This window comes from Carcharhinus amblyrhynchos, unplaced genomic scaffold (genome assembly GCF_965287045.1).
Source record: "Carcharhinus amblyrhynchos unplaced genomic scaffold, sCarAmb.v2.hapA scaffold_40, whole genome shotgun sequence".
Taxonomy (NCBI): Eukaryota; Metazoa; Chordata; class Chondrichthyes; order Carcharhiniformes; family Carcharhinidae; genus Carcharhinus; species Carcharhinus amblyrhynchos.
The window spans coordinates 4,569,299-4,589,134 of NW_027649781.1; the positions used below are offsets into that span (position 1 = coordinate 4,569,299).

Below are 19,836 nucleotides of genomic sequence, written 5' to 3' on the forward strand. Positions count from 1 at the left end.
CAAGTCTGATACTTCCTATAATATATAAGGGTCCAAAATTCATTATAATACAAACAGTATGATATTATGATACAAAATATTCACTATCATTTAAAAAAGGTCTGATATTCCCTATGCTACAAAGGATGTAATATTCTCCACAATTCATACAGGATCTGCTGTAATCGATTTGGTGCCCTGAAAGTCAATGGTGACTTTTGAAATTGAGAGGGGTGTAAGAAGTGTGACCTTTTATTTAGGTAAAAATTTATCTGCAAAGCGTTAGTGTAAGATGGTTGTTTTCAACACAAGAGAAAATTTTAAAAAGCAGAAGATACATGCAGAAAATGGGGTATTTTAAAAAAATTCATGGGATGTGGGCATCACTAAAAATGGTGAGCCAGCATTTGTTGTCCATTCCGAATTTTGAACTGAGTGGGTTGCTTGGCCATTTCAAAAGGCAGTTAAGAGGCAACCACATTGCTGTGGGTCTGGAGTCACATGTTGGCTAGACATCAGATGGGTTTCTATAGCGACTGATGATAGTTGTCAGTGGTCAGCATTACAGACACTAGTTTTTAATTCCAGATTTTATTAATTGAATTTATATTCCACGAGTTGCCATGATGGGATTTGAACCCATACTTCCAGAGTGTCAGGCTGAGACCTCTGGACTACTAATTAATTACTAGCCCATTTAAGACAGAGAGGAGGAGGAATTTTTTCCCTCAGAGGATAGTGAGTCTGTGGAACTCTTTACCGCAGAGGGTTGTGGAGGCCGGGTTGTTATGTATGTTCAAGGCTGAGACAGTAAAGGAACCAAGGGTTATGGGGATAAGGCTGGAAAGTGGAGTTGAGGTTTATTACATTAGATCAGTTATGATCTGATTGAATGGCAGAGCAAACTCGATGGGCTGAATAGCCTATTTCTGCCCCTAAGTCTTATGGTCTTCAGTGATATTATCACTATGCCAACATCTCCCCATACGGTATGATAGTGTCGGGGTTGAATTAACGGACAAATAAGAAAGAAGCCAAGACGAACAAACCAGGGTGAAATAAGATGCTGGAATTTGAAACAAGAACAGAGGTCACTGGGAAAACTCAGCAAATCTGCGAGCATCTATCATCTATTGGGAAAGAGATACAAAAGTCTAAGGACTCGTACCAACTGACTCAAGAGCAGCTTCTTCCCTGCTTCCATCAGACTTTTGAATGGACCTACTCACATCAAATTGATCTTTTTCTACACCTTAGCTATGACTATAACACTATATTTTGCACGCCCTCCTTTCCTTCTCTATGAATGGTATGCTTTGTCTGTATGTGACAATAATGAATCCAATCAAATCAGGAACAAAACAGAGTTAACGTTTTGAATCACTGACCCTTCGTCATAACTTCATCAGGAACCAAGGTGAATATGAGTTCAAATTTCAACATTTGGAATGTTTGAATTCAATTTCTTTCAGAAATCTGGAAATAAAAGGCCACTGCCAGTTCAAGTGATCATGAAGCTGCAGGACTGTCATAGGAACACAACAGGTTCACTGAAGTCCTTTAGAGAAGGAAACCTAGACACCATAGAGACTCCAGTCCGACATAAATATGGTACACTCGCAACTACTCTCGATACTAGTTAGCAAGCCATTCAACTGGTCGATAAAAGGGAATGGGCCTTGTTAACACATCCTGAGAATAAATAACTTTTTTTTATAACTTCAGAACCACAGCAAAATGACAAAATATAGAGGCGAGAGGCGATAGTGCGATGATAGGTGATAGTTCTCTTTCTTGTACCCTGTCTGAGAGGGTGAGAATTGTTGGAGAAGCCAGCTAGATTTGGAAGCAATAGTTAAGCTTTGCCCAATTTGACCTTCATGAGGAATCGTCAAAAGACATCTCTATACAAAAAAGGAAAGAAAACTTCTTAAACGGAACTTGGAAGAGTTGTGGCATTCCGTTTATATCAGTTGCAGAAGGTGAAATGAAAAATATCAATTGAAGAAATGGGAAGGGACAGTAGCTGGTTGAATTTGTGACAAATACACTAACTTGTATTGAATGTAGAGCGCTGAAAGAGTCCAACCAGTTTATACCAGTGTTCATGCCCCTTATGAGCTTTCAACCATCCTTTGTCACCTCACTCTACCAGCAAGACCTTCCCCATGTATTCATCTAGTTTCCATTTCAATGCATCTTCCCTATTCACCTCAAGTACCCCTTGTGAACGCAACTTCCATATTTTTAATGCTTTCTGAGTAAAGAAGGTTTTTCTGAGTTGCCTACTGGATTTCTGAGTGGCCACCCTATAATTTTGAATCTGGCTTGCATCTTCTCTCTTCCCTTGCAAGAATTGGAAAAATAATATTTTTATTTTTCTGAAGGTTCTGGTGGAGAAATTCAAATTCAGTTACCATAGTGGAATAGGGGTTTATGCAGGCTAAGGATGTGATCCATCAAGGAAGCTAAGTGCGCGGAATTGGCTGCCGGCGGTGGTGGTGGACGCAGATTCGATAGGGTCTTTTAAGAGACTTCTGGATGAGCACATGGGACTTAGTAGGATTGAGGCTATAGGTAAGCCTAGTAGGTAGAGATATGTTCGGTGCAACTTGTGGGCTGAAGGGTCTGTTTGTGCTGTAGTTTTTCTATGTTCTATGAAGTCAGAATAGATTCATTCAAAAATAATGCACAAATGCTCCATGAGGGGGTCATTGATGTGCAAGTGAGCCTTTAATAATAGCACTGAGAGGGTGATTTGGGAGGAAATTAGGTAGCAATAGACAGAATCTTGATGTAGGAAATTATGGTAATCTAATGATCATATTAAAATAATATGCTAACCATATTCTGGTAATTTATTGCCCATATTACACCAATTTGGTATCCATATTGTGGTGATTTGTTTAGAAGTGTATGTCGCCATAAAGACTTTAGAGGTATGCAGGACAAATGACTGCCAAGATGTTCGTGAGAAATATTATATAGGTGCAATTATAAGCAAAATGGAGCTGCAATGTTGAAAGCTTGATTGGTAATTACAAACTGGACCAGAACTTGATATGATTAAAACTCAGTTTAAAAAGTTTCCAAAAAGCTTTTATAATTTTGAAAGATTAGATGCAAATTAATAAAGCAGAAGTTTTTTTAAAATTCATTTTTGGATCTGGTTTTCCCTCACAAGGTGGGCATTCAATGTTCATCCTTAATGAACCTTGAGAACCTGCTGATGGGCTGCCTTCTTGAATTGCTGTTATACATGTGATGAAAATGTTTCTGGTGTGTGCTAAGTAGGATGTTCCAGAATTTTGACACTGCAATGAGTGGTAATAGATATCCAGGTCAGATAATGGACAGCATTCTCTGATCTCCTCCATGGTGGGACCTATTGCAGGCCAGAGTGGAAAATTTGGCATTCCTGCCAAAACTCCATTCACTCTCAGTGCCACAGGAAAATCCCAGCTGTGAATGGGGACAGCAGATTTTGACTGGTATGTGAACTAGAGTGATGTGCCCTGCTAACCTTATCCTTCCAGATGATGGAGGTTTGGTATTGGGTGGACTGCTGATGAAGCCAACTGTCTTGTCCCGGATGGTGTTGAGCTTCTTGAGCTGTTGCACCCATACAAGAAAGTGGGAAAGTTCTTCTTTTTAATTTTCTTCCTTTCTCACATTACCAAGCCAATGTGCAGAGTGGATGGGGCAAGTCTCAAATCCATCTTCTTGCTTGCTCCAAAAAAACAATTCAAATTCGAACTGAATCCAATTAAAATTCGAATTGAGTACAATTCATATTTGAATTGAATCCAATTCACCGTCCCCACAAAAAGAGGTATACTGGATTCAGACTGATAGGACCAGGCATTACAAGTGGGAGAATATGCGAGCAAACTCCTGACTTGTGTCTTGGAGATTGTAGAGAGGTCCAGGGAAATGAAGAGCTGATTAAAAAGCATAACCGTTCTTAAGGTCAGGAACGAATGGGACCAGACGACTACTGGGGAATGTAACACTCCAGCCTGATACACTATCCTACATACATGCACACAAATTAGAAGCTGGAGTTGGCCAATTGGCCCCTTGAGCCTGTCCCGTGCTATTCATTAAGATCAACAACCTGTCTACCCCACCTTAAAAATAGTCAAAGAGTCGGTTACCACTGCATTTTGAGCAGACTCACAATCTTCTGAGAGAAAACATTTCTCCTTATCTTTGTCTTAAATGGACAACCCTTATTTTTAAACAGTGATCCTAGTTCTAGAGTCTCCAACAACAGTAGGCATGCTCTCCACATTCAATCTTGAAATTTGAATAATATCAAGTAAATTGTAAAACAACATTCCATCCAATCCCATGGGATTTCAGCTCCACAGACTAGGTTAACTAGGTTGACCTGAATAACCATACATGAGAAGAGATAGGAAACACATTGGATATAGGGTGAAACAATAAGACTGTAGAGATTAATCTGCAATGCATAGGAATTGTGTTGTAAATATACTGGGAGCAGTTAATACTTCCATGTCAATGAATCAGCACGTGCATGCTTTGGCAATTACACTGTTAAGTTAATTGGCTTATTATATAGATAATGGTTATTGGCTCAACTTCCAAAGGATTATAAAGCTGGAACATAAGGAATTTGTATCTCTGCTGAGCAGGCGCTGTGTCAGCCTTCAAGGCATATCCATCCATTTAACCCCTTCCCTCCTCTTCGGGCCTTGCAGTGCCAGCACTTTTCACTTGGCAATGAGAATCTCACCAGGACCCCACTGATGAACTTTAATACAGGGAAATAGCAGTCAGAGTGTTGGGTTCATATATATTGTCATCCCTATTGTCTTATCTGGAGGAATGGCGGATATATTTCCTGTGCCTCTATTAGCGATACAAACACTAGGAAAAACTGAAAACATCTGGTTAATACTCTTTACTAAATTGAGTCAATGTTATTATACCCCTTTACAGATAGTTTAAATCTCATGGGATCCAGGGTGAGGTATCAAAATGGATACAAAATTGGCTTCTTGGCAGGAGCCAGAGGGTGGTTATAGAGGGTTGTTTTTCAAACTGGAGGCTTGTGACCAGCAGTGTGCCTCAGTGCTAGGTCCACTGTTATTTGTAATTTATATTAATGATTTGGATGAGAATATAGGAGGCATGGTTAGTAAGTTTGCAGATGACACTAAGATTGGTGGGATAGTGGTCAGTGAAGAAAGTTATCTCCAATTGCAACAGGATTTTGATCAATTGGGCCAGTGGTCTGGTGAATGGCAGATGGAGTTTAATTTAGACAAATGTGAGGTAATGTATTTTGGTGGATTGAACCAGGGCAGCACTTACTCAGTTAATGGTAGGGCATTAGGGAGAATTACAGAGCAAAGAGATTGAGGGGTACATGTTCATAGCTCCTTGAAAGTGGAGTCAGAGGTAGACAGAGTGGTGAAGAAGGCATTCTGCATTCTTGGGCAGTCAGAACATTGAATACAGGAATTGGGATGTCTTGTTGAAGTTGTACAAGACATTGGTAAGGCCACACTTGGAATACTGTGTGCAATTCTGGTCACCCTTTTATAGAAAGGATATTATTAAACTAGAAAGAGTGCAGAAAAGGTTTACTAGGATGCTATCAGGACTTGATGGATTGAGTTATAAGGAGAGGCTGGATAGGCTGGGACTTTTTTCTCTGGAATGTAGGGGGCTGAGGGGTGATCTTATAGAGGTCTATAAAATAATGAGGGGTACAGATCAGCTAGATAGTCAATATCTTTTCCCAAAGGTAGGGGAGTTTAAAACTAGAGGGCATAGGTTTAAAGTGGAAGGAGAGAGACACAAAAGTGTCCAGAGGGGCAATTTTTTCACAAAGAGTGTGGTGACTGTCTGGACCAAGGTGCCAAAGGTAGTGGTAGAGGCAGGTACAATTTTGTCTTTTAAAAAGCATTTAGACAGTTATATGGGTATGCGGGATATGGGCCAAATGTAGGCAATTGGGATTAGTTTAGGGGTTTTAAAAAAGATAGGGTGGCATGGATAAGTTGGGCTGAATGACCTGTTTCCATGCCGTAAACCTCTATGACTCAATGTGAGAGATAAGTCACCAATACTCCCATGCTATATGACTGAAGTGTTAATGATTCCCAGTATATTTACAATGCAATTTCTACACATAGCAGATTAATCTCTCCTTGACAGTTTAACTATACATCCACTATATTTATCTCTTCTCAAGAATGCCTCACCTCAATAGCCAATGTTAACCTGAAATCATCTGGAATCCCATGGGTTAGATGCAATGTCAGTTTTAAACCCTAGCAGACACTGTTCTCCACTGAACAGTGCAGGATAAGATAGATTCATCAGAATAATTCTGGACTTAGATGGTTAAATTATGTGGACTTGTTATATCAACTTGGATTGTATTCCTGTGAGTGTAGAAGAATAAAGATAGACTGACCTCATTGAGGTGATTAAGAAAATCAAATGAATTGACAAGGCAGATAAAGAGAAATTAATTCCTCTGGTGGGGAGTTCAGAAGAAACCTTAAAATCAGACCTGGGTCATTCACTAGTGATGTTGGGAAGCACTTCACACAAAAGATAGCGGACATCTGGAACTCATTTTCCCCAAAAACCGGTTGCAGCTGGGTGATCAATTGGAAGTTTCAAAGATAGGATTAATAGATTTGTTAGCCAGGGGTATTATTACTTTATAATGCAGAGGAGGTTGAGGGGAGACTTACGTGAGGTACGGTAAACATGGAAAGCCTAGATAAAGCAAATAGGAAGATCCTAGTCAGGATTTGCCAATCTCATCCATACCTGCCGCCATTGCCATCAAGAACTCCCTACACTGTGCAGCACTCCGAAAAATCTCAGCCATGAACAAAGACCTTGTACGCCGAAAACGAGGTTTTCGGCGAGCATTAGGAACAATGTCAAGAACCAGGGGCGTGGATTTAAAACAATTGGCAGCAGGATTGGAGGGGAGTTGAAGAAAAGAGTGGTAAAGGCAAAAACCATCATTGCATTTAGAAGGTGCTCGGATATGTACTTGCAGTGTCATAACCTTCAGACTACAGATCAAAAACTGGAAAGTGAAGTTAAGGTGAATAGCTCCTTTGGTCTGTGTATTACGACCATAAGTTTTCTATGTTTGAAAGCAGGTAGGGGGAATCTAAGATACAGATCTGTTGTGATCAATATAAATGGTAGAGCAGGCTTGAAGGGGTGAATTGAATGGCCTTCTCCTGTTCTTATGTTCCAAAGTCCTTTCTTTATACCAAAGAATTATGTTCTGGTTACTTACATGAAAGCATTCTGTCACTTATCTTTAATAATGGGGAGAAAGAGAGTTATCGTTAGGACTAGTGATATTATAATAACCAAGTAAGTTATTAGGATTTATGCCAATATTTGAGGGATCATGTCCCCATAACTTTGCAAAAAACTCTACAAATCTTTTGTTTGTGCGTTACTTACATTAAAACCACCAGTCAGGTTACAATAATAGATTGTGTTATGTGCACAATGTTTCGCCACAAATCTCTACCTACTGCACAGTCATGAGAATCTGCTTGACAGGAAAAATAATGGTTCACAATCATTGAATAATGCAGCAAGAAGATTATTCAGCCATCGTCTCTCTTTGAAAGTGCTGACCCACTCCCTTCCCCTTTACTCACACAAATTTGTGCTGTATATAGTTAAGTGTTTGGAAGATACTCTTGAATCTGCTTTCGTCATCCGCTTTTGTCACCCTTTCAGGCAAGGCATTCTAGATCCGAACAATTTACTGTGGTTGAAAATGAAATCTCTTTAATTCCCCGCTGTTTATTTTGCCAATTACCTTAAATCTGTGTCCTCTGGTCAGTAACCTAACAATATTTTACCAGGTTGTCCTAAGGTTCTGGTAGGTCGGCCGGCAACCTTACTGTGCACAACTTTGGACTTCTTACCTAAGGAAGGGTATATTTGCCTTAGAAGGGGTGTAACAAAGGTTCACTAGATTGATTTCTGGATAAACGTGTTGTCTGATGATGAGGAGCAGACCTATACTGTCTGGAGTTTGGAAGAATGAGTGGTGATTTCATTGAAATGTTGAAAACATTTGAGGCAGGTACTGAGAGGCTGTTTTTATCCTAGCTAGAGACTTTGGAACTATTAATCATAGTCTGAAGAAAAGGTGTCAGCCATTTAGGGCTGAAGTGAGGAGAGATTCCTTCACTCAGAGGGTTATGTATCTTTGGAATTCTTTATCCTAGTGGGTTGAGGATGTTCAGTCACAGAGTATAGTATTCAAAGCTGAGATTGATAGGTTTTTGGACACAGGAATTTGAAGGTTATGAAAATCGGGCAGAAGGGAATTGATGTAGGGGATCAGCTGCGATCTTATTAATGGTGGAACACACCTTGAGGGACTGATTGGCCTACTCCTAAGGCAATTTCTTATGTTCTTAAAAAAGGACCATTTATCATACTGCTGATGGTCAGATCATTCTGAACACTGACCAGTTACCATGTTGCAATAGAGATCACATGTCAAAAGTAAATTTTTCGTTGTGACAGGTGCCATAAAAACGTGAGTCCTGTCTTTCTTGTGCATCCTTTCATACAATTGGCATCACTGGGTGAGATGAGTTGGGGAAATAGGGCGAGAACTTCATGAACATCCTTGATGTTCCTTTTTTTCTCCATGTAACTCAGGCTATTTTCCAGTAACTCACTCCAGGTTAAAATTCCCCTGCAATCACATTTAAACTTAAGCTTACCCTTAACTCTGCCATCCAACTCATCAAAATCTCATCCACCCATTACCCTCTGTGCTCACTGACCTCCATTAGCTCCTGGTTCTAGTCCATAAGTTCACACTTCCCGTCTCTGTAATCTTCAGCCATATGTGGCCCCCAACTTTCTTTGCCTCACATGGTTGGCTTTTATCTCTGAAGTACTGGCCTTAAACCTCATTGCCTTGCTACCTTTCCCCTCCTTTAACTCACTCTTCATAATCCATCTCTTTAATCTAAGTTTTGGTCACCTGTCCTAGTATCTCCTTCTTTGGTTTTGTTTTTGGTTTTTCACCCATTACAGTGCTGCAAAGTGCTTTGAAGCATTTTGCCACCACCACCTTCTCATCTGTCACCTTTTCAAGAGCAATTAGGAATGAGCAACAAATGGTACCCTAGCCAGTGAGAGTCCTTTGCTGTGAAAGAAAATAAAGGCACTTTCACAATGAAAGTTGTTGTTTACTAGAATTTGAGCCTATGGCCTTCTCTCTTCATTTTTATTCATTTATGAGAATATGGTCGGAACCACTGCCAGAATATTGTCAGAGCCCATGGCCTGTACAGTATCCAGTGCCTTCAGCCGTTTCTTGATATCACATGAAGTGAATCAAAATTGGCTAATGACTGGCATCTGTGATGTTGGGGGCCACCAAAGGAGGCTGAGATGGATCATCCACTCGGCACTTCTGACTGAAGACTGTTGCGAGTACTTCTGGCTTATCTTTTGCACAGATATGCTGGGCTGCTCCATCACTCAGGATGGGGATATTTGTGGAGCTTCCTCCTCCTCCAGCGAGTTGTTTAATTGTCAACCACTATTCACAGTTGAATGTAATCGGACTACTGAGATTGGATCTGATCCACTGTTTGTAAAATAACTTAGCTTATTACTTGCTGCTTTTGCTGTTTGGCACACAATTAATCCTACATTGCAACTTCACCAGATTGATGCCTCATTTTTAAATATATCTGGTGTTGCTTCTGGCATGTCCTCCTACACTCTTCATTGAAGTCTGATTAATTGGTGTTAATATTGATGGATATACTGGGCCATGAGATTACAGACGTTACGTACAATTCTGCTGCAGATAATGGCCCACAGCACCGAATGGATGCCCAGTCTTGAGTTAATAGATCTGTTCAAAGTCTATCCTGTGTAGCATGGTGCTAGTGCCACACAACACAATGAGGATATTCTCAATATGAAGGTGGGACTTTTGATTCCACAAGGATTATGCAGTGTTAGGTGTTTGGGATTTGGGCAGTAGGCACAAGTGGATATCATAATCCTACTCTTTTTGAATTCATGTACAATGTTGCGACACTTTCAAAGCAGAGCCATCTCTGCACTCTCCCTTCTCCTGGCTACTGAAAAGGTTGCCAGGTCGATTTTTGATGCTTTTCTGGCTTTTACACCAATCTATTGGGTTGCAAGACCAAGTAAGTACCCGATATAGTGATTTAAAATGATCTTCCTTTTAGAGTGCCAAAGCTGACTCAGTGATAGCATTGTAGTTTTGGAAGATTCATGACTCACTCCAGAAATTTAGTAGAAAATATAGGTTCATTCTCCCAATGTTATCGTGAGGCAAGCTGCAGTGCAATGTCAGAGGCAGGGCTTTTCGAATGTGACAATAAACCAAGGCTTGTCCTGGTAAAGGTAAAAGATCCATTGGCAGTATATCAAATAGGGAGTTCTTTCACCTGAGCGTCTTGTACAACATTTATACCTCAAGCAACTTCATTACGAGTAGATTATGTGGTCACTGGTATTTGTGGGATTTTTCCATGCACGAATTGTATGCAACATTTTCCAACACTGAAACAGTACCTTGTATCTTGAGATGCTATATCAAAAGTGCTTCCTTGACTGTAAAATGCACATTGGGATGCCATGAAGAATTTTTCCACTAAGTTGCACGGTTGTGTGCACACAGGCCTTACACCCTAATTAATAAAGTGTGCTCAGTTGTGGAAAACACAATTAAGGGGCTGTGCACGGGGAAAAAAGAACAGGCCATTCAGAGTTGCTAGATTCTAAAGGGAGCATTGAAGCTGAGGTTTCAACAGATGTAAATCTTCATAAATCCAGTGTTTGTTTTGCCACATAATGTATTGAAACAGGAAGTCGAACGTTATTTTAATATGTAAATTAGCATTAAGGTTAACTTAAAAAGTAAAATCCTCTTTTGCATCTCCAATACACTTTTCCTGAAAGATACAGAGAGTTGTGCTGTAATAAGTAGGCTAAATAACTCCAGGAAGTCTTTTGTGTTCAACAGTGCAACTTATTCTGTGAATAAAGCACAATGCTCTCCATGGTCATGAGTGTTCCCACTGTGGTGATTTACCACATGTACACCCTGTTCCACACTGAGCTTGGAAATCCAGCTCTGAAAGGGTTGTTGTTGATATCTTTGCCTGTAGATGTCTGCTTCCCCTATTCGGAAAAAGGGTGGTGGAAATCTGGAATGCTTGCTCCAAAAAGTTTGCAGTTTGATTGTAAATTTCAACATTGAGACGATAGATTTTATTACAGTAAGGACATAATGGAATATGGATCCAATGTGGGTAAATGGTGCAATACTGATCAACCATGTTCCAAATGAATGGTGGAGAAGGCTCCAGGAGCTCATTGGCTTATTCTTGTTCCTTTAATTATCGCACAGCAAGATTATCAGCTACGGAGTATGTTTGTTTGATGTTTGTGATCGGGAATGAGACTTTCTGACAACCCTGAGACAATGCATGAACCTGTGAAAGAACCAACCTCCACTCTGTTAGGGAGGCCGTTTTCTTTTATGCTGAATGAAGATCCTGCTGTTCCTTTATGTACGTATATGAAGGAGGAAGCTCTAGGATTTTGATACAGCACAAGTGAAGGAACAGCGATATATTTCCAAGTCAGGATGATGGAGGGCAACTTCCAGGTGGTCGTGTTCCCATGTGTCTGTTGCCCTTATCCTTCTAGATGTAGCTGATATGTGTTTGGAAGGTGCTGTCTAAGGAGACTTGGTGAGTTCCTGCAGTGAATCTTGTAGATGGTATACACTGCTACCATGCATTGGTGATGGAGGGAGTGAATGTTTGTGGATGAAATGCCAATCAAGTGGGCTGCTTTGTCTTGGATGGTGTTAAGCTCCTTGAATGTTGTTGGACCAGCCCCATCCATACCAAGTGGAGACTATTCTAGCACACTCTACAACACTTGTGCCTTGTAGATTGGGGACAGGCTTTGGGGTTAGCTTGCATGCACTGTTGGCTCAGTTAAGGCAGCAGTCAGGCAGTTACAGTTAGGCTCAGAGCACTGGACTAAGAAGGGACCACAAATTTAAAACATGGGCTGGCCCTCTCACCTGCCTCTGACTACTGTATGAGGGCACAGATTGCCACCCTACTATGGCCAATTAGTCTGCTGACATCCGATTGTCAAAGGCCTGAACATGAAAACTTGAAGAATGGCCACTTGGGTAAGGCTGTGGGAGTAGTCAAACCCCTGTAGCAATGACTCAGTGCTACCAGGGAAGGATGAAAACAGCATGACAAATGACCAGGAAGACAAAAACAAAAAAGATGAAACGGAGAGGCTGAACAAATTGTTATCCCTCTTGGGACAAATCAAGATGTTGAGTGACCAGGACTAGAGTGGCCAGTAGTACAAAAGGAAAATGCCTTGTAAAGTATGTTGCACCACCTGTCAGTAACACTGTCATCATTTGACCAAAAAAGGCAGAGGCTAAAGCCAGCCGTGTTAGTAACAAGTTATTGAACAGCTGGTAACTAAAACTTCACAGTCAGTGCTGTACTTTCAAAAGGTCATGTGAACAAATTCTATTTCAGGGAGTCAAGCACAAAATCAAGGCTGACGTTTCGGTAAAGGGTTGAGGGAGCGCTGCACCAGTCAGAAATGCTAAACCCATGACATTACCTGATGAGCAGAGTCGAGCCCAATATTTATCTTTCAAAAACATCAATAAATAGATTAGCTCACCATTATTGCACTGCAATCTGTGGGAGCTTGCTGTATGCAAACTGGCTGCTGCATTATCTACATTACAATAGTGACCACACTTCAAAATGTACACTGTATCATAAAGCTTTGGGATACTCAGAGGTATCATATATAAATGTAAATCTCTTTCTTCATTACAAGACAAATAAAACAAACTATGATCAGCATCATCCCCACCCCCGATTAGCTGCACCAATCACCCTCCACACCCACAATTTTGTGCACCATTCACTCCTCCTCCTTTATCTGCTCCATCCCTTGGTTAGCAGCACTGTTTCCCTCTGTGCTCCTAAATTTGCTGCACCATTCCAATCCTCCAATTATCTACATCATTGGAAAACATTTAGAGATTCAGAGAAATGCTAGAAATCATGGTTTCATGTTGCATAAACCCACTAAATCTAGTTCAGCAATTTCCATAGATTCTGAAAGCTCAGCCAGGAGCTTGACTTGTTTTGTACATGGAAGGTACCTGGTAGAACTTACTATCCATTCAACTCCCATAGCAGACCACCTGCAATTTGGGCTTCGCATTTAGAAGACAAACAGATGTTGGGGCTATGGTTTCAAGTGATGGCAAAAATCAAGTCTTCACCTTCTCATCAGCCGAAGTTGGTGTTTCAGGTCATGGTAACATCAGTAACCTGGGCTTCTGGTTCAGGAGACCAACAGGTTTATGAGCTATGGGTCCTGGGGGCTGACAGATACGAGGTCTTTAGTCCTGGATACCAACAGGTGTCAAGCCTTGAAAGCCAATAGGGACCAGAGTTTTGAGTCTGAGAGTCTTTCAGCAGGTAGGGCTTCTGTTTTGAGACCAGAAGGTGTGGGCTTCTAAGTTCATACTGACATCTTCATGGGTTACTGGTCACAATTTTGGTTTGAGCAACCAGCGAGCATTATGCTTTCATTGTGAGACCATCAGAAGTTGAGCTTCGAGTTTGAGACCAGGAGAAATTGGACTTCTAATTTGAGACCAGTAGGAGTTAAGCTTCTAGTTTGAGAAAGGAGTTGGGATTACCAGCAGGAATGGGTTTCCATGTTTGAGACCAGCGAAAGTTGAACTTCTAGCTTAAGTAGTGAGTTTCCAGTTTGGAGTTGGACTTTCAAGGACACTTCAAAATGCAAAGTCTTTGACCCTACTGATCGCAGTGAGGAAAACTGATCAGGCAAACAGGAGTTAGAATCTGAATGAAATTATCCTGTGGGAAACAAACTTACATTAAAACAAAGTAATCAGCCAAGACTTCTTCACCAGTTATTTTACCAGAGATGTTTTCGTTTCATACATGCTGTCAACTGTGCCTAGGTCAATGGAGCTCTTGTCTCTGATTCAGAAGGTTGTTATTCAAGTCCAATCCAAGAGGTTTGAGCACAAGTAATACAGCCTGTTGCTCCCAGTGCAGTACCAAAAGAGTTTTGTACTGTCAGAGGAACTGTCTTTCAGATGTGAAGTTCAACCAAGGTTCCGCTTGCTCCCTCAGGTGGCCATCAAAGATCCTGCAGCACCATTTCAAAGTGAACAGGGGAGATCTCCCTGATGTCTTGACCAATATTTATTTCTCAATAAGCAGCACTGAAAAAGCAGATTGCCTGGTTGTTATCAAGTTACTGTTGGTGGGAATTTGGCCTTTTGGCTAAGATCAAGTGTCAGATCAAGCCCAAGATCAGGGTGCAATGCCTTTTCTTGTCAACTTGGATCAATCATATAAGTGTCTCTTGTGGGAACCGTGAATTGAATTCAATTTGAGTTTGGTTTTTGGAGTAAGCAAGAAGGTAAATTTGGACTACTCTGCACAATGGCTTTGTATCTTTTATAACGGTGTTGTGCACAAACAGGCTGTTGTGTTTTCTACGTTACGGCAGGGACTACATTTCAAAAGCCACCAAGAGCTTTGAGACTTCCTGCCGTGAAAGATGCTATATAAAAAGCATTTTTAAAGAATATAAGAAAGAAATTACAAATGAATCTGTTACGCACCAGCGTACTCGAATGCCGCAGAATGATCTCAGGTTGTCAGATTAGGTGTAATGTTGTCCATCGGTTAGCCATCAATCCACCAAGTGAGCTCTGATTTGTTCCTTTATGGCAGATATTTGAGATTACATGCAAATTACTTCAAGAGCATGACTGGCACTAGAGAAATTGATGCAAGCACCTTGAGGCGAAGGGAATGGAAGGGGTGGGGAGTGCACATGCCAGCATACACTTCCTTGCTGGTGAACTGGAGCCACACTTCAAGATCTGCAGCGACCGCCCACTATCCAAGATAACACCAAATGCATGCATTTGCCAGGAATGAAATTAACAACCTTACGAATGAAGGTTTCAGTCGAACCCACTCTCCATGTAACCAGAGATATATGTGTACTGTACATTTTTTGTTATATTTATTTATATATATTATATATATTTATATCTCAAACTTTTTCCTTTTCTTTCTCATACAATAGGCCATTTAAACATGGCACACAAGTAGAAAAGTGCAATGAAAAATATACCACTTTTAAGTGCATCAAGATCTGGGCATTATCCACAGCCATGAGAATTGGGAGTGTTCGTGCATGAATGATGAGAGGATATAAAATAATTGTTAAAAGCTATAATCGGTTTTCATTCCATTGGTTTGCTAGTTCCATCACATCACAGGCCTGCGCTTGAGGGGGAAGAAATGGGGAGAGGGAGCAGGAAGGGGAGAGGCAGAGAGATGAAGTGAAGGAGTGGCGGGAGATGATTTACACCCGGCTTTGCTTTCACCGCAGTCCCCCCTGCCCCCTACTCCCCCAAAATCCCGCCGCCGCCTCCTCTCCCCTCGCGTCAGTGGCCACTGGCGTTACGGAATTCGCCATTCTCCGTGATCTGTAGGCGCGGCGGAGGGTGCGACGACATCATGCCATTCAGCTGGGTCTCGCTGCACCGGTCTTTCATGTGAGTCAGGGTGCTCATCAGCCGGGAGTTGGTTGCCCCCATCGTTGAGAGCTGCCTCTCCTAAACAAAACAAAAAATATATAAAAAGGGAAGAAATCCGTGTTAAAGCCACAGCATCCGTCGCCAAGGAGGGCGAACCTCTCTGTACCCTGGAGCAGCCAAGCCAAGTCCTCGAAGTGATATGGCGAGAGGAAGCCAATTTATAATGGGGGAGAGGGCGGAGTTGTGGGGCCTTAAGAAATTGGAATCTACCAATCTCAATAAGGATATCTGCACCAGCCAATTGCATAATTCAATGAAAGACAACTTTACTTTCTTTAAATCAAAAGCAATCTGATGCTTTGAGCAGGGCCCCTCTAATTTTGCTGGAAACCAACTCGCAAAACTGTTCAATGTCAGGGTGGAAAGAATCCAGGTCACCCTTAGCAAGACTCAGGATTTCACACATAGGTTGTATATCTGAGCCAGAATGCTGGAACAATGTTTTGAGACCTAGGAGCTGCCCAAGCTCAGCTGGTGGGGGAGACAATCAGTAGCAGGTAGAGAAGGTGAGGAAAACATGAATCTAATTTGTGCCATGTGGGATGAGTTGGTAGGCTTCTATCACAAAGATAATGACAGTCAATTCTCATTAAACAAAAAAAGGGTGGTAATTTCTTTCAAATGTAAAAGTGGTTAAAAAATAGGATACAGGTGACCTGATTGGATAGTTAGATTTCAAGTGCCTCCAATCAGAATGAAGAAGTACGCTCTCCACAGAATTGTGCTTGGATGATTCCAGGATATGAGGAACATTTCAAAGCATCGAGAATCAAATCTACCAACAATCTACAACATCTCCGCTTTCACATCCCAGCGCAGTGTGCTCCTTTGTCGTGGCCTAGGCTTCGGGACCTTTGTTCTTAATCAATGCCCTAAATTGACACGGTGACAGGCAGGCCCAATTCAGTGAACATCTAATCTTTCTCCACGCTTGCTGCTTCGAAGCCTTACACCCCCCCTTCCTCCTCACATATTACATTGATGCCATGCTAGCCACCTTGCCTAATGCGGGAGATAACTTGAAATGAATGTGTGTACAAACCGTCCCGTCTACCCTCCCCCCAAATTATCGTGCAACTAGACGCATCCATAGGCATTTTATACTCCACCCTGACCAATTGATGTAGCTGACGGGTTAAAATTGATCAAGAGCCCATGGTCTCCCTTCCATCCAATAAATGCTTTATAAACAACCTAGCCCCCATCTGCACTAACTATTAGGGGATCTACATATAGTTGAGACAACTATATGGGTTTTCCTGCAGTCTATTTGCCTTCGGCATGAACTGCTTTCTGTTGCCATTTTGGGTTTTGCTTCCTTCTATGTTTTGGATGGGAAAGCGGACCTACTTCAGCACCTGATATTGCGACTAACTGGCAGAGGGCAACATGTTCTGGGTTGCCATGCAGTGGTATGCATCCCTTATTGTTCTTGAAGACTATTTGGGAAGCAGAAAGAGTCCTCAATAGCTTCTTTATGTTATCAAACTTGATTGGTGTGCTTCTGAATCTAGAGATTCTTCCACTGTATGGCAGGGAATAGTGGCGCAATCAATGGAGAGAAATATTGGGGAGGGGGATGTGATACTGATATTTCATCTGTTCCTGTGTGCTTCCTGCCCACCGCGTCAAGTTGAAATTTATTCTCAAAGTGCCCACAAGCGCCTGTGGGATACTCCTAGATTTGGCATCTCTGGAGGCACCGTAGCTTGGACCACAAACACGTGAAGAGACACAGCACAGAGAATGAATGGCATCAACTTGTGACAGAATGAAAGTCATGCAAACATCACAATGGCGGGGAGAATGACACATATTGCAGGTCAAAAAAAGAAACAAATGACAATTCTTTTTAGTTTCAGTCTCTTGTTATGTTGTATTTCCCACCTCTTAGAATCTCTGTATTGGTTTGGCTCTTCGAATGGATGTGGCTGAAGTGAAGTGAGCTGCAGATCGACATGGGTTGCCACACCAAACTTCAGTCACATGATTTCCACTTTGTGGCCAGTTTCATGGTGTCCCCTCGGAACTGAGTGGGACTATTCAAATAGTTAATTCTCACCTCACATCTTGGGCCAAGTCACTGAGAAAGTTCAAGGTTCAAATTCTCACTTTAAAGCTTTAATGTATTCTCATTGGTTTAACAGGGTATGTGGATTGCCCCATAAGATTAAGCATGAGGCACCCATGTGAATCTAAAGATGGCATTGGGTGTCATGGGATGTGCTTATAATTCAGTCCCATATCCTGCTTTTGGGGACCTGATGAACAGGTTTGGCAGGGTAGATACTGAGAGAGTGTAGCCACTGGCTGGGGAATTCAGAATACTGGAAGGCACACAGAGAGTGGGCACAGTCTTAAGATAAAGGGCTGATTATTTAATGTGAGAATGAGGAGAAATTTCTTCTCGTCAGGAGGTTGTGAATCTTTGGATGGCTGTGTATGCTCCATTATTGAGTACATTTAAAGCTAAAATAAACTGATCTTTGTTAGTCAGGGAATTAAACATTAGGAGAGTGGGTGGGAAAGTGGACTTAAGGCAGAAGATTAGCCATGATTGTACTGAATGGCAGAGCAGCCTTGAGGAGCCATACTCCTGCTCCTGTTTCTTATTCTGCACTTTTGTTAGGCTTTGTTTGTCTAAGAATACCTTACACTCTTAATATTCTATAACATTTGTCTTTTTTTATTTGTTTGTTGGATGTGGATAGCAATTATTGCCCATCCCAAAGTTTCCTTGAACTGAGTGGTTTGCTAGGCCTCTTCAGAGGGCCTTTAAGAGTCAACCACATTGATATGGGTCTGAAGTCACATATAGACCAGATCAAATCGGGACAGCAAATATTCTTTCTGAAGGGGCATTAGTAAAGGGGTGAGTTTTAAACGACAATCAATAATGGTTTCATGGTCATCATTGGACTTTCAATTCAAATTTCATCATCTGACTTGGGATTTGAAACCATGTCTGCACAGCATTACCCTGGGTCTTGGGATTTGTAGTCCAGTGACAATACCATTGCCAATACCTCCACTGCTCTCTACCTTTGTGCATGTCAATGTGTTTATCCCAGTATATATCTGTATGTGTATTGACATGTGTATACATACAAATCAGTGTGTATATCTATATCTGTATAGAGGTATAACCGTAACTATGTACCTAAATGTAACTATGTCTGTACAGGGGTTAAAACTAATAGCAGCAAAACACTCAAACTCTGTCCCGTAACCTCCTGTCAGTGATCACTTTGTGATTGCCAGATCCTGTGTTGTGTTTTGCTGCTATGGTGATGGATAAGTCTCTGCTGCTGAGAAGCATTGGGAGGAGTAGGAACTGCACAATGGACTACAGCCCGTATTATTGCAGCAAAGTAAATTTGTAAGTACCAATGAGCCAAAACCAGCACAGGAATACTGGAGATGGGAGAATGGAGGCAAGAGCAAGTCTTTAAATATATTTTGTAAATCACATCTAGTGATAGATGAGGGTGGAAGAATCTCTCTGCTCCTTGAAACAACATCCACCACATTATACATTCACTTACAATTACACCTCATATCAACAGAGCAGGGTCCTTGGCTGAGGGGTGCCTCAGAATTTAATGCAAGGCAGAAGATATCATATGTTGCAATGGATTCAACCGCAATAGGTGAAAGAGGGGGAGACAACATTTGGTGAAAATGTGCAATGAAACTTCAGTAACAGAAACCTTTCAAGATGTAGTTGAACAAGCAATGATAGACTGATCTGCTGCCGAGCCAAAATGAGGGTAAAATCCAGGCTTTGCCCTTTGACCTTCTCCGAGTTGCCCTCAGACTAGCTCAAAAGCAACTGTATTCCATTGTTGCTCAGTGTTTAGATGATGTCAATGAGTGTTTGAATGGACACTGAGAAGACGGTGATGCGCTCTACCATCTCACATACAGTAAAGATACAGTAAAATTTGATACTGCAAATAACCAGCAGCAATGGAATGGAAATAAAAATGTTTGCATATACGATCGAAAGTGGAAGTGGGTCACAACCAAGGCACAACACAGCTTTCCAGTACTTGCTCATGATGGTCAACACGTTAGCTTGATGGGCCAACACT

The 19,836-nt window shown here is 41.4% G+C and overlaps 1 protein-coding gene across 2 annotated transcripts in view; it reads right to left on the bottom strand.

Annotated features, from left to right (window-relative positions):
- The window catches only part of LOC145335766 (ras/Rap GTPase-activating protein SynGAP-like), a 565,240-nt gene that overhangs the window by 35,069 nt on the left and 510,335 nt on the right, over positions 1 to 19,836 (bottom strand). The window contains exon 19 of one of the 2 annotated variants that reach the window (XM_080181494.1): positions 15,146 to 15,760. The exons of the other annotated variant lie outside the window; for it this stretch is intronic. Within the exon in view, the coding sequence (XP_080037620.1) occupies positions 15,590 to 15,760 (171 nt within the window). The 3' untranslated portion in view covers positions 15,146 to 15,589. Of the gene's footprint in view, positions 1 to 15,145; positions 15,761 to 19,836 lie in introns of those variants that run through there. 2 annotated transcript variants of the gene reach the window in all.